Source organism: Pleurodeles waltl, chromosome 1_2, assembly GCF_031143425.1.
Source record: "Pleurodeles waltl isolate 20211129_DDA chromosome 1_2, aPleWal1.hap1.20221129, whole genome shotgun sequence".
Classification (NCBI taxonomy): Eukaryota; Metazoa; Chordata; class Amphibia; order Caudata; family Salamandridae; genus Pleurodeles; species Pleurodeles waltl.
Window position 1 is genome coordinate 681217155 of NC_090437.1, and position 14088 is coordinate 681231242.

General features: G+C 43.1%; 1 protein-coding gene across 3 annotated transcripts in view; it reads left to right on the forward strand.

Moving 5' to 3' along the window:
• The window catches only part of ARHGAP10 (Rho GTPase activating protein 10), an 849665-nt gene that overhangs the window by 595137 nt on the left and 240440 nt on the right, over positions 1 to 14088 (forward strand). For all 3 annotated transcript variants that reach the window (XM_069242631.1, XM_069242629.1, XM_069242630.1), the window contains exon 19: positions 2212 to 2374. In XM_069242631.1, the coding sequence (XP_069098732.1) occupies positions 2212 to 2374 (163 nt within the window). The remainder of the gene's footprint in view (positions 1 to 2211; positions 2375 to 14088) is intronic.

A 14088-nucleotide genomic window follows, 5' to 3' on the forward strand; every position in this document is an offset into this window, starting at 1 on the left:
TCCTCTCACTTTGTAGTAAAAAAAAAAGAAGTTAACACCATTGAGATGTTACAAAAAGAAGAAGCAGTAATTTGTTAGAAGAAATAGCCTGGTATTTGACTTCTGTGGCAAGGTAAAAACACAATTTAAAGGCATCTTTATTGTTCATTCATCTTCTGAACTCTAGCTTGGTTATTTTGGAGATGCTGTGCCACCCTGCACACACATGTCCAGTACTTATGCTGAGAAGCAGTTTCCCCCAACACTAAAACTGCTGCTACTCCTAGGAATGTTAAGCCATATATAACTCTTTTTAAAGTCTCTTCAGAATTTGTTAACTAGCTATACTTGTGTTAACTCTCAAGTCCCCTTGGATTCGTTCTGTTTTAGACTGTTTGCATATATTTAGCCCATTAAAAAATGTGCTATGTTTAAGGTTCTAATAGGTGCAGCGGTATGTTTTCTGGAGCATTATGCCAAAATGCATTGATTGCTTTCCTCTTGATAGACTTCTTGGTGTCATGAAGAAAGGAGAGAGATCGAACTAGGCTGTTAGCGCAAAGGGAATGGCGGGAATAAGTGGTCAAGAGAAGGTTTGTAGTAAACGGGCATTCTCAGTGTTTAATTTGAGCCAGTGGTTGCCGATAGGGGCCACCAACACTCATTTTTGGGACCAGCACTTATTTTTCCACATTAGACATTTACGGAGAGCAAGAGTGGGGAAAAAAAGCACACTCATAAAATGGAAAGGCTGGGAAAGAGAAAGACATTAAAAACGGCCTAAAGGTAGAAAGCGGGAACCTGCAAGAGTGAGTTAAATGGGCAAGGAGTGTCTAGCAGTGAATTAATGAGGCATGAGTTGGATTTAGGGCCACCAGCCTTGGTACTAGGCATGCCGACATTCATGTGCACTGGCGTGGACTTCTGAGCAGAGCCTAGGGCATCGGCACTCATTTTTTCACAAGTTAAGCACTAGGCATTCTGATGTAAAATTCGACCAGGGAAGGAATAAATAATCTCAAGTGTTCTTTACCTCGTGTGTGTTGTTATAAAAACGACTGATGTTTGTGGAAGTGAAAGTATGTCTACAAAATAAGAAGAGAGTTTAAGAGGTGTGACAAAGAAAATACTCACTTACATTCACGAAGGCTAGTAGGATCAGGACAGCCTCCCCGTCCACCACCTTCCTTGCTTTCATCCTAGTAGTTGTACGTCCTCGTCCTCCAGTGCATGCGCATGACGCAAGACACTGCGCACAAGATCATTTTCAATCAGTCACGCGCACATCCATGGTACATTACAACGTCACACATTGTTAACTGGAAAAGGAAGACTACAAACAGCATTCTCACGTATGACATACAGGCCAACCCTCCCGATTTCAAGGCTAGTCTCCCGATTCCTGCTTCTAAAAGCCCAATTCCTCTGCGGGCTTCAGCTGACAGGGCCTGGTCTTGTGTAACTGGGTATGCACCGCCAGTAACCTGCTTCTGCAGGCCAGTGCACAGCACTTGCATCATGCTCTCTGTCTGCATAGCGCTTTCTCAGTGCTCCTGACAGGTGAGGGAAAAAAACTACATTTGCCTACTAATATTAGAACCTGCAGCAGCAGACCTGCAAATCTTATACATAACAGTAACCCGTTTCAGGCCCTTCAACACGTAATCGACTCCAACAGTAGAGAAATTTGTTTTTGGCCACTTTACAAGTACATAACTTCAAGGCTTTAACATTAATACAGTTTCGATGGCAGCTCTAAACAAACTTGTGAAAATAAGTTCAACAAATGTTTTAGTGAAAACAAGGGAGCAGCAGTTCTCTAGTTCAATGTAAACAAATGAGTCCCTAAGAAATATTTATCTCATGTAGACTATGACGAGCAATGATTCTTCCATAGCCATTATTTTTTTATCGCCGTGCAATAATTATGCTGTGTATATTGGCAAACAAATGTGTGTGTGAAATTTCAGAATAACAAAAATTCTTATTCTAACTTTTCTCTTATCTGGCACGTCCAGTTGCATGTTTTAAGAGCTGGTAATTTGTCTGTAAGACGTAATGATTCAGTTTCCTCTTTTTAAGTCTTTCGTGAAATAAACAACTGCCAAAAAACTTTTGGCTCCGGTATTCTGAAAGCAATCCAGAAATCGCTGCTTCAAAGTGGTTCAAGGTTTCACCCTGCTCTTTTGTCTGCCTGACAAGCAATTAAAGCTTTCTTGTTTTGGATTGCAGATCTTCAGGAATCCACCGGATGACAGTTTGATGGAACCAATCTCCTTATCGATAGCTCCACCTAATGCCCCCCCAAGACAATCGCGAAGACAAGGGACGCGTAACAAGAGGCCTGTTGCTGTGTACAATCTCTGCCTTGAGCTGGACAACAGTAACAACAAACGTGAGTCTTAAATAACAGAAACTATGGCCTAGAGCATTCTTTGTTCAACGAGTTCACCTGCAGAATTTTACGCATATTTTGTTGTGTAAGGGGCCGGGACTAGCGTTGAGACTGTATGGGATGCTTATGGGAAATAAATGTTCGCTGTTAGAATGTGGGAAGAGATGGAACTTGGAATGGGGTAAGACTGTAGGGAGGTACAGATAGCCGGGTGGTGGATGCTGGTAGTCGGTTGCAGTGTCCGGCTGCGAGTAAACTTAAACTTACCTGAAGAATCTGCGTCCTAATATGAGGCATGATGCAACAGAGGTTGCCACGCCTGTATACCTTCCCTCCACCCCTGCTTTTTTTTTTTAACCACAGGAAGCCTACATTTTATATCACACATTTTCCTCAACAATGAAAATGATTGTTGAGTCAGCTATAAAAAGTGATTATTTTGGGAAACTGTAAGTTTATTATTTGATGTATCCTATTTTCGTGTTTTATGCTGGAATGTTTAGCTGCTAGGTTGTGCTCAAGTATAATGATGCTAATTTGTGCTTAAAACATCAACTCTTTAATGGAAAGATTTCTGATATGGCTGTTAATGCCATCATTTAGGTTGTTGTGTCCTCAGTTGGCGCAGGCGGTGAGCTCCTGGGAATAGAAATCAGTTGTTTCATAGGAGTACATTTATTATTTTGCTGGATGTTCTATCCAGCTGGTGGCTTATACATACATGAATAATGCAATCGGCTATTGAGGAAGCCGCAAACACTCTTTGGAACTACAGGCCCCAAGCCCAACTTATTGAGGTAGTTCAAACCTCTGCATCTGATGTCATGCCATACAGCCTCTAAAACCCAGCAATGACTATCCACCGATGGTCTCACTGGCTGGCACTTACTGGTTGATGAAGTGGTCAGTGTTGTTTTGTTTGCATTTCATCCTACGCCTTCAACGAGTTGTGCTGATGCCTCGTCAATTGGAGATAGGGTTATGGACTATGACGAAAACAAACTTAACTTGGATGCCTAATTTCCTTTCCCATGTTGACATTTCATAGGGAGAGCAAGCATCGTAAACCTATATCTAGCTAACCAGCTACATGCAGCAGTCTTTACTTGAGCGTTTTGTGATCACTTTTTTCCCAAGGGTTAGTTTTCCTCCTCTTGTTTGCGAAAGATAGTGGTCATCTTTTAGGCAATTGTCATGCAATCTGACACCCATCATAGGTTGTTGACTATTTCCGCACTACATTCTGCCACGAAAAAGATTGTATAGAACACACAATTTCCAGGGATTTGGGTCCACACACTCTACAGGATTGTACTGCAATAAGAAGACATAAGGAAGAAGGTGACCTTTGGGATGAGGTGCCTAGTCACTATTCTTCCATTTAGGACTGAGAGTTGCCTACAGTAGGATAGGTATCAAGGGCAGGCAGATGCTTGTTCTACTAAGAACTTGAAATGTGGGAAATCTGAGGGTGTCTAGGAGCCTGTGCTCCAAGTACTATTTTGACAGTGGAGAGTTGGTCTCAGTACACCACCTTAACTCTCCGGATGGACTTTGTGAAGCAGCCACAGCGTTGCTGAAGGGAGATGCTGTGGAGCAAGTCTAGGACCAGTACAACACTGTTACAACAGTTGCAGTAAAGATGTGAATGGCAAACCAGACCATTCTTACTCTAACGTAAATCAGCTCTGGCTAACTTTAACAGGTGCACCAATAGTGTTTGCAGGCTATTTACCATGTGCATTCCTTTTAAGGTTTGCAAAGTGTGACAGCAGCAATGACTGCCGGTATATTCCTGAATATGATGAGGTTTACTCGAAAAATTGTAACAAGAAGTGGCCCTGCCTGCCCCAGTAGGGGACTCAAGTTAGAATAAACAGTCGGGGCTTATGCAGAGAGCCTGAATGAGTCTTGCCTTCTCCCCTTGCCTTTGAGTCTTCCGATTTGGTGTCTCCGTTCCGAGGACACACTAAAAGGATGCCATCCTTTATTTTAAAGAGAGCTAATGGCTGAAGGGAGTGACTCACTGTCCCATGCTTTATGCTTTGGGGGAATGATGCAAAATGTAAATGACAGTTGACTAGACCAGGGGAGACAGAGGGCTGACCTAAAGCCCCTGCGTGTATATAAGTATTTATTTTGTAGTAGGATGTAAAAACACGAAGTTCCCAAGATGGCTAAATTTGTCTCTTGTGCTGACCTAATAAAGGTGACATTTCAGAATAAAGTAAAACTGGTGGGGAGGGCACAGCTGCAGAATGTGATGGGGACTTCCACTTAAATATGCAATGTATCTTATTTGTGACAGAAGCTTCAAGTTATTTAATCTGTGAGTTGTTTTCATCGTGTGAGATTATGAACTCAGTTTCTAGTATGCATGGTTAGCACTCCGCTGTAAAGGTTCAGATGAGCCTGAAAGTCATTAGTGACTTCTTGAAGTAGTGTACATAGTTTGAGAACGGATAGTGCATCTATACACATATAATGCATTGGAGCCTGTAATCCCTGTATGAAATCCCATCTCTTATTTCCGTATTACTGGTGACTTGTGACGTGTATGAAGAAATTACACAGCTGCTCAACTGCAGTAAGCTATTAAAGTCGAGTTCTGACATCGGAGTGCCTGTTGCCAGGAGCTAGGGTGGAAGTCATGCGGCAGAGCATAATTAAAAGTGCAGTTTAAAAAAGCAAAAAAACAACCTGACTTTTCTTCATTTTGCTCTGTTTTACTAAATGAACAGTGATAAGCAGAATGAAGATAGTTATGGCATCATGTTTGTTTTTTTGCACACTCTAGTTTCTTATGGGAAGATCCCCCCACCCCGCCTCCACCGTACTCCAGCTGATTTTGACCACTGGAACGCCAATCCCTGGGGTCTGGCATTAATATAATTGTTTTGTGGGGGAGGGTGCTGTGTGGCCGTCTTCCTTGGGCTGATCTAGGCCCTTTGGACCCCAGGGCCCATCCCAATTATTTATTTGGGTGGAGGGGGGAGCCACGGCCCCTTCTCCCCTGGCTGATCTCGGCCTGCACACCCCATCCCTATGGGCTTGGTCTAAACATTTTATTTTTTGGGGGCAGGGGAACTGCGTGGCCCCGTCACCAGGATGAGCTCAACCCCGGGGGCCCAATCCCCTTGGGTCCAGCCATGTCACCTGGTTGCCCCCAGGGCACTCAGTCAAAATGGTTGGGGACCATGAGGAGAGCCTGAAGGCCCCCTTGGTTCCATCTGGCTCTTCTCTCCTGCGGGACCCAGCATTGCTGTCACAGACAGGGAGGTTCTAAAGATGCAGCTCCCTCAATGTGAGAGCAATAGTTTCCTCTGTTTCCCTGCTTGCATCTCTGCAGGAAGGGAAACATAGGAGACCTCCTCTTCCAGCAAATGACAGCTGTTTGACTTGCTGGAACCAGAGTACTTGTTCTGACTTGGCGGGAGCTGTCAAAGCTCCCGCCAAGTCAGAGCAAACAGCTATGTGGGTACCATGGGACATAACAGGAGCGTGCCCTGTGTGTGGCAGTCCCCAGGGCCATTGTTGGCTCCATGAGAGGGGCCACACCACCCCCTTCCAACATTATAATTTGCCTTGAAGAGGTGGTGGTCCCTTGGGCTGCTTGGGGGCAGCATGGCCCCCTGCGCTTAATTGAATAATTGCCCCAGGGAGATGTGGTCCCTGAATCTGGCAGGGGGCTGGGCGCCCCCCTCGCAATTAAATCTATGTCATCCAAAGGAGGGGGCGATCCCTGGGGCTGCAGGGCGGTGCCTCGCAATTAAATCTATGTTGGCCCCAGGGAGGTGGAAGTCCCCGGGGCTGCGAGCGAGGCGGGCTCTCCCCCACATTCAATACCATCTTTGGCCCCAAGGAGATGGCAGTGCCTGGGGCTGCGGGGAGGGGGCAGGGAGCCCCCATCCCCCTGCTTTTCATTCTGTCTTTAGCTTCGGGAGGTGGTGGTCCCTGGGGCTTCAGTAAGCCAAGGAGGGGGCCCCATGCACCCCCTCCTTATTTTTAAAATGCCTCCAGGACCTGGCCCACCCGGGGGCTTCATTTAAACAAGCACAGGAACCCGTGCTTAGTTTTTTTTTCTTTTTCTTTTTTTTCTTTTTTGGGGGGGATTTTTCTGCGGATCCGCTAATACTCCCACCGAAAACTCAAAAGAAAATGCTTTTTTGCTTTGGGTTGGGGGGGGAGGGGCACTCTAAGCTTAGGGATCAGGGTGTCCCAACCTGGCCCCTTTACTTTTTTTTTCTAATAGTTTTTTATGGAACTTTTCTCAAGCCGAGTCCCAATATGGTTGCCAACACTTCCTTGTGAAATGTTGGCAGCCAATCCGATCTCAGCACACGATCGGGAGGGTTTGTGAAGCCTTCGCATCCCTATATATACAATTTTTTTTCTTCTTTAATTTCTCAAAAACTACTGAAAAGATTTACATCCTATAACAAAAAAGGTTGCCTTCTGGACCAAGAGCTACCATTCTGCCAAATTTGGTGTAAATTTATCCAGTGTTTCAGGCGCTATTCCCGTAAAAAAATTCCTAGGGAAAAATACATGAGGAAAAAGCATTTTGGAACCCCCACTTTTTCTCGCCCCCGCTTGACGGATCACCCTGAAACTTTCTAGATAGACGCTGAAGTGAGTGTCCTGTTAGTTTAGAAAATGTCGTGAAGATTCATCAAACAGAGCCAAGTTATTAACAAAACAAATGCTTTTTCTATAGAAACTAGGTTCTAGCTATAACTAGTGGTGACTGCCACTAGCTAATATATATGTATATCTATATGTGTATAGATACACATATATATGTATATGTCCCTTTTACCTTTTTAGTAAATATATATATAAATATATTTTCACTGAAAAAAAGACAAGTCAGAGATACTATAGTTACATGAAAATGTCAGATAAAACATACCATTTTAAGTGAACAAAAACATTGAGACTCACCAGTTACAGTTAGCTCAAGTAAATATAACTCTCGCCCCTGACACGCATAGTTTTGTCATCAATGATGTCATTTCAGATGTTACATTGAATTTATCAATTGTGTCATAGAACATGTCATGAGTGATGCAATATGTGAGGTAAGTAGAAGTGCATTGTGAGAATGGGAGCGTATAGTTAATTTAAGCCTGCATTATAATTAATTGAAATAACTATAACAGGTAAACTTCTGTGTTTTTTTTTTTTTAGTTTAAAATAATGTGTTTTAACTGACATTTCCACCTAACTGTAATGTCCCTTTAGCATTCGTTTTTTCCAGTCAGTTTCTAACGTTTTTTCTTTAATGCAAATTAAGATAATAACATGCCTAACTACAATATTGCTGTAACTTTTGATCTATTTTAGTGAATTTCTAGTTTTTTTGTAGTGTAAAGTAATATTTTATTACCTTACATAATGCCACGACTCTCACAGCCTTTGGTTGTGCTCAGCATGGGGTTAGCCGCAGGGCCTGGCCTGCAGCCAGGCCCTGCATTCAACCACCATGGGCAGGCAAACTCCTGCTATGCACAACCAACAGCCTATCTGCGAGAACCCACTGCAGACACTCAGGCCCAGACCCCCTTTTTAAATATATTTTTTAAATCTTGTCCTGTGGGAACCAGTGAGGCCCCCGTGATATCGTGAGACTCCCGGGCTCCCACTGGACACCCGCAGAATCACAGAGCACCCCCCCACCCCCCACAAAATCCTTCTAAAGTGAGGCCCTGGAGGGACTCCATCACATGGTCCAGGGAGTCAGGATATCCCTACTTTGCCCCAATATACTCATTTAAAATAAAATGTAAAAAATCAGGACACATGAAAAGGCGGCCGCAAACTTTTTCTTCATGTTGCGGCCACCTTGATGCAGCTGTCTTCAACAGCTATAGGCCGATCTCCTTGCTTCCTGCTGTGTCTTAACTGATTTAAAAACATGTCAATAAACATCCCTCAGGCTTTCTCGAAGACCATAAGATCCTACATCCCACTCAAAAGGGCTTCAGACTCCAACATAGTACTGAGACTGCCCTGCTTGCAGTTGTGGAAGACGTACGATGACGTCTTGACCAATGGGACCCTGCTGCCATCATTCTTTTAGATCTTAGTGCGGCATTTGATACCGTGAAAAACACTATTTTGATACAAAGAATTTTTGAGGCAGGCATCAATGGCTGAGGTTTGAAATCGCTTTCTTCTTTTTTGGAGGAACGGACCTTTCAAGTTCTTGATCGATCCTACCTTTGCAACAGTTTTTCCCTTAACTGTGGAGTGCCTCTGGGATCCATCCTGAGCCCCACACTGTTTAATCTCTACATGTATCCTTTAGCTGAGATTGTAGAACCTTACGGTAGGTCGCTGGTTTCCTACGCCTATGACACTCAGCTGGTTTTCTCATTCTCCACAAACACTAATTTAAATCAATCCCTACTAACCCCCTGTCTTCAAGCAGTAGCCAGATGGATGGCTGACTGCAAACTTAAACTAAATGAAAACAAAACTGAGGTGATGTTATTAGGGAACTATCTCCTTCATAGGTCCCCGTCTCCAGTCGAAGAAGGGCTGGAAAGTTTAACCCCTCCAAAAGAAAATATAAAAAGTCTTGAAGTTTGGTTGAACTCCCGCCTTACCATGGATTACCAATCAAAAAAGCTGTCTGATACCTGTTTCAGACTACTAAGGCTTCTAAGAAAAACTTTTAATGTTCTTCCGTTTTTAGCCAAAAATCTCACTGTTCAAGCTCTCATAATTTTGCACTTCAACTATGGTAATGCTCTTTTCTTTAGTGCACCCCAGCATGTGATAAAGAGTCATCAGGTTGTGCAGAATGCTGCTACCAGCCTCCTCCTGAATCTTCCAAGACACCAATCTGTCAAACCTTCAATAGCCTCCCTCGGTTGGCTTCCGGTTGAACAACATATAAACTTTAAAGGCCTTTGCATTATGGATAGAGCTCTGCATAACAGGGGCCCTGCCCTTTTAAGGCCTATCGCTTCTCACTACACACCTTACAGGTCCCTCAGATCCTCAACGGCCTCTCTGATGAAGATTTCCTCTGGTTAAGAGAGCACAGTGGGGTGGCAAATCCATGACTTATAAAGCAGCAAACTTTGGAACTCCCGCCCTTTGGAGCTTCGCCAAACCAATCATGAACTCTCCTTTCACAGGAATCTGAAAACCTTGTTGTTTAGAGCTTAATTATCTATCTTTGCAGTCTGTTCTGTCTCCGCTTTAGTGCTGGGAGGTCTTCGGATAGCCATGCGCTTTATAAATCAACTAAACTAAACCCAGTCACAGAGCGAGCTCCTGCAGGAGCAAGTCAGCTGACCGAAAAAACAAAAGCCTCTTCGGCCAATCAGATGGCTCTATTTTTGTATTTCTCGCAACAGCGGGACTCTCGTGATCCTCTCGCAAACTCCATCATCAAGGGGCTGTCTTACAGAAAGTGCCACAAGCGCAACAGGAAAGTGTGCCCGAGTTGTGCCCCCCAGGGCACGTAAGTATTACAGAAGGGGCCACAGATGCTTTTGCGGCCACTTCTGTAATACCGATAGTGCTGCTGCACATGTAGCACTGGCACTATCATTAGAGGGAGTTCCCTCATTTGCATGGTGGGGGAGTAGCCCCATGCAAGTGAGGAAATCACTTTGCCTCTGTGCACACACTGTATTATGGATGTGGGCACAGAGGCAAACAGGCCTTTGGTAGGTGCCATAAAAAGGTGGCACACTCTGTGCCTCCTAAAGGCAGCCCTCTAAAGGGGAGAAAGTAAGTCCTATGGATCCCCCAGACATCCTCTTGCAGGCAGGAGATCTCAAATCCCGCATGAAAGTGCAGATGGGTGCCTCCTACTGTGTGAAACATGGCGCAGCTTTGAATTTTGGTGTAATTCCGTTCAGCCGTTTTGGCTGTAGCCCTTTCTAAGGATCCCTATTGAAACTGCCTGGGCAAATTGCATTTTGGGAACCCCTGTTTTTTTCAGCCCATGAATGACGGATCAACCCAAAACTTTTTGTGATGGAGCTGAGGAATATAAAGCACGTTTTGGAAATGTTTGTTAAGATTCATCAAACAGCACCAAAGTTATTAGCAAATCAAAAAAGAAAAATCTATTTCCTATGGAAATGTAGTTCTACCTATAAGTACAGCGTGCCAACTGCCTCGCTGTTTTTATATATATATATATATATATATATATATATATATATATATATATATACATATATATATACACACACACATATACACACACACCCAATCTATATGCACACATATAAATGCATAAATATTCGTATTATAGGGAAGCACATAGTTTTTTTGGAAGATGACCTATGTGCATTTTTTATCAGCTTTCAAGCCAGATTGCAAACTCTCGTCTTAAACCACACACAAGGAGTGTGGTTACTGTTGTTCCAGGGAGCCAATGAAGTAATTCTGTGAAATGTTGTGATCAGTGCATCTTCTCTCTGTGTATACAACCGTATAAACTCAGACAACTCCAAAAAAGGCATGAAATACCCTTGTGCAGCTTACATCTCGTTTATAAACTTAAGGCCACATATGGAAGAAATTTACATTGAATACCGGTAGTTAATTGAAATGTCTCGCTAGTTTTACAGGGTGTCATTATCTACCAACTACTCTTCAGGATGGATGGACTCTGGCCAACATTCCTTTATTCCTGCTATAATTTAACCCCCCAGGCTCTGCTCCAGTCACTTTATAATTCCCATATCCGTGATAGAGCTGCTTACTAAACAGTCACTGTAAAAACAGTGAGGACATTTTCAAACTACTCTGCTTAGTCTGATAGAATCAAATAGCCTTAATTGTCTGGTCCCAATTTGTAATTTCTTATTTTAGCTGCTGCTGTTTCAGAGAGCATCGAATAGGCTCCTGTGGAAAATCGGATCACATTGCAAATTCTGAAAAACAGAACCAACTCCCCGAGCTCACATCTTCAGTCTAATCATCCCCTTTAAATGCTGTCTGTTTATTGCTGATCGCTGTGGAGCACCTTGGGACCAGATGATAACGAAGTGAGGAAAACATGAAGATTAAAAATCATTTTGCAAGGCACATGAGCCATCAGTGCTCTTCTATTAAATTGGCTACGGCAGTGACATATTGGACATTATAGGACAAGAGTGGCCCTTCCTGGCTGTAAATTAATATTATGAACCACACGGAGACAGCTGTTGAACAGCCGGCCCTGTCAGGACTGTGGAGCGCCCTACATTCCAGTTTACTTTGGGAAGTTTCGGGATGCCATGCCGTTTTGTGGTCAGTGAGGAAACCCTCAGTACATTCAGGCTGGTTTACTTGTGGGCGTTACCGTCTCTCGGAATAGCTCCTGTTCTACTCATTTAGCAAATTGGGATGTCGGACAAATAAAACAAAGTGAAAGTATTTCAGATTGACGCATATCGTCAGCTTTCAGTGTGATTGATAAATGCTATACTTGCTTATTCTGGTAGCTATATGTGTAACAAAAAGGTAATACATTGTATGAATGAAAGTGGAAACAAATACTTCTTCCTAACTGGTTTTAAAATGAACACAGAATTGATACAATTTCTGCTAAACCTATTAATATCTAAAGACATTTACTTGGGAAAGCAAAATTACCGTGTCATCAGTATCCATGCACCCTTAACTGAATCATAAGTGTCTTCTTGCTGTTGATTCACATTTAATATCATGAAAAAGTCATTCTAAATAGAAATACACTCTATTACTACCAAATTGGTACATGTACTCCTGAGGAAACCCTTTAGTGTTGTTATAAAGACAGCTTTAGCTTTCAATAAGTGCATAGGTAATGATGTAAAAATAAGTATCTTATGCTTGGAGAGGGGCTTTGAGTCAGCCCTCTTCAGCCATGTTTGACATGTACATTTTAGATGGGCCCCACAGTGCAGCCACTCAGTGCTGGAAGTGTCTGATGGCACTTTGACTCTTTATTGTGGGGGGCTCTTGGAGTAGTCCTCCTTCAGCCACCACCAGAGCGCACGCTCCATCAGCTTTCAAGGGAACAGCGGTGTGTGGTGAAGTTGGTGAAATTGGAGACAGCAGCATGGCACCCTCATGTGAGAGGCCTGGACCAATATTTATAGGCTCTGCAAAAACGTTGCTGATCTACCTGCAATTTTGTGGATACAAATAGCACAAGAAAAATGCGGATGTTTTCTTTTTTCTTTTTTTGACAGCAGTATTGGCTTCTATTGGATCCTCCACATCCTTTCTGGGAGCAGGGGATGCTACTTCAGACCTTTATGCCCGGTCTGCCACGTTTTGTTGGGATGTAGGCTTTGGTGCTGCAACAGATGTTTTTATATCACCTTGACCCTCAAATCCTAAAATACCTAAGTCCTCCAATAGGTGCTTTTTTCAGTTTATTACCCCTAGATGATTCAATGATCTGGATCTTTGAAGGGTACATAAATTGACTGTCTCGCTACAGTTATATTGACCCCTTGATGTCCACTTGAGACCTTTTGTGCTGTGAATATTTCTAAACCTACTTAGCAGATTTACACCAGACCTGGAAAAGGCTCTGTGCTGAATAAAGTTCTAGTTTCATGCCACTTTTTTATAATCCCTTTTGGTTCTTTTTTTTCGTAGTGCGCAGCAAAGTTTTCTTTGGGGGTTATGACAGAAATGCACCTTTTTTAATGTGTCTTTCATTTATTTTTCCTCTTAAGCACTTCAGTACAAAACGGGTAATGCAGAATTGTTTTGTGTAGATCATTCAAACCCAGCCAAATTTGTAAGCAAACCAAACAATATGACTTTTAGTGGATACTTCGATTTATTTATAACTACGCTAGCATCACTGACTGTGAAGTGCTCTTTCTGGTTCATCTTATGCCTTTCTGTGGCATTCACTGCAGTCAAGCTGGGTCCTACAGACTTGGCATAATTGTTTGAATGGTCTGTCAATGGGCTGTCATTTGAGAATAGTTCCATCAGCAAAGACTGGCTTTCTCAAGTTCTCTGCCACATGTCAGTTCAATAAAGTAGTTATTATTTGCCACTGCCAGGAATTTTGCGAACCTTTTTAGTAGATACAGGCTGTTATTTTATTCCTTCAACTCTCGAAATGCACTTTGAGTATTATTGAAAAACCTGGACTGCATCAGATTGATTGTCTGGTTTTCAAGTTGCTAGACAAACACAAGCGCAGCTCAATGTTCTTTTCATGTGTCTGGGTGGCTGTCACCTGCTGACAATATATACACAGCTTTGCCATTTAATGAATGCCCAATGCACCCCTTTCCTTTCATTCCTGCTGCTGTTCTATACTACCTTGGTACACCCTTCTATCCGGCTGACTCTTCGGTAAGACCAGGTATGACAGGAGCCACAGTGGACTTCCATTAGGTGCCAATAAACTACAGGTAAAAGCCAGTAAAAGAAAAAAATATATTTTTATTGGGGAAGAGATACCGCTGCAGTGGCACAATGTTATTTTTCCTGTAGTGTTGAAAACCCTTGCAATGTTCCCGCCCTCTCGAGACCCGTAGGTGTAATAAGGACATTCACAGCCCTTCAACACGTAGTTGCTCTTTTAGAGGACTAAACATATAACATTCCTATCCTTCCTGTGATCGTGCCTAGAAAGCACCGACGGAAGCGCTTTACTGGGGAAGTCACACTGAGGAATGGTGCGCGCTCCTCTCCCTGCAGTTTGGCGAATTTGAAATGCACCCGCAAAACCACTCACTTCAAAA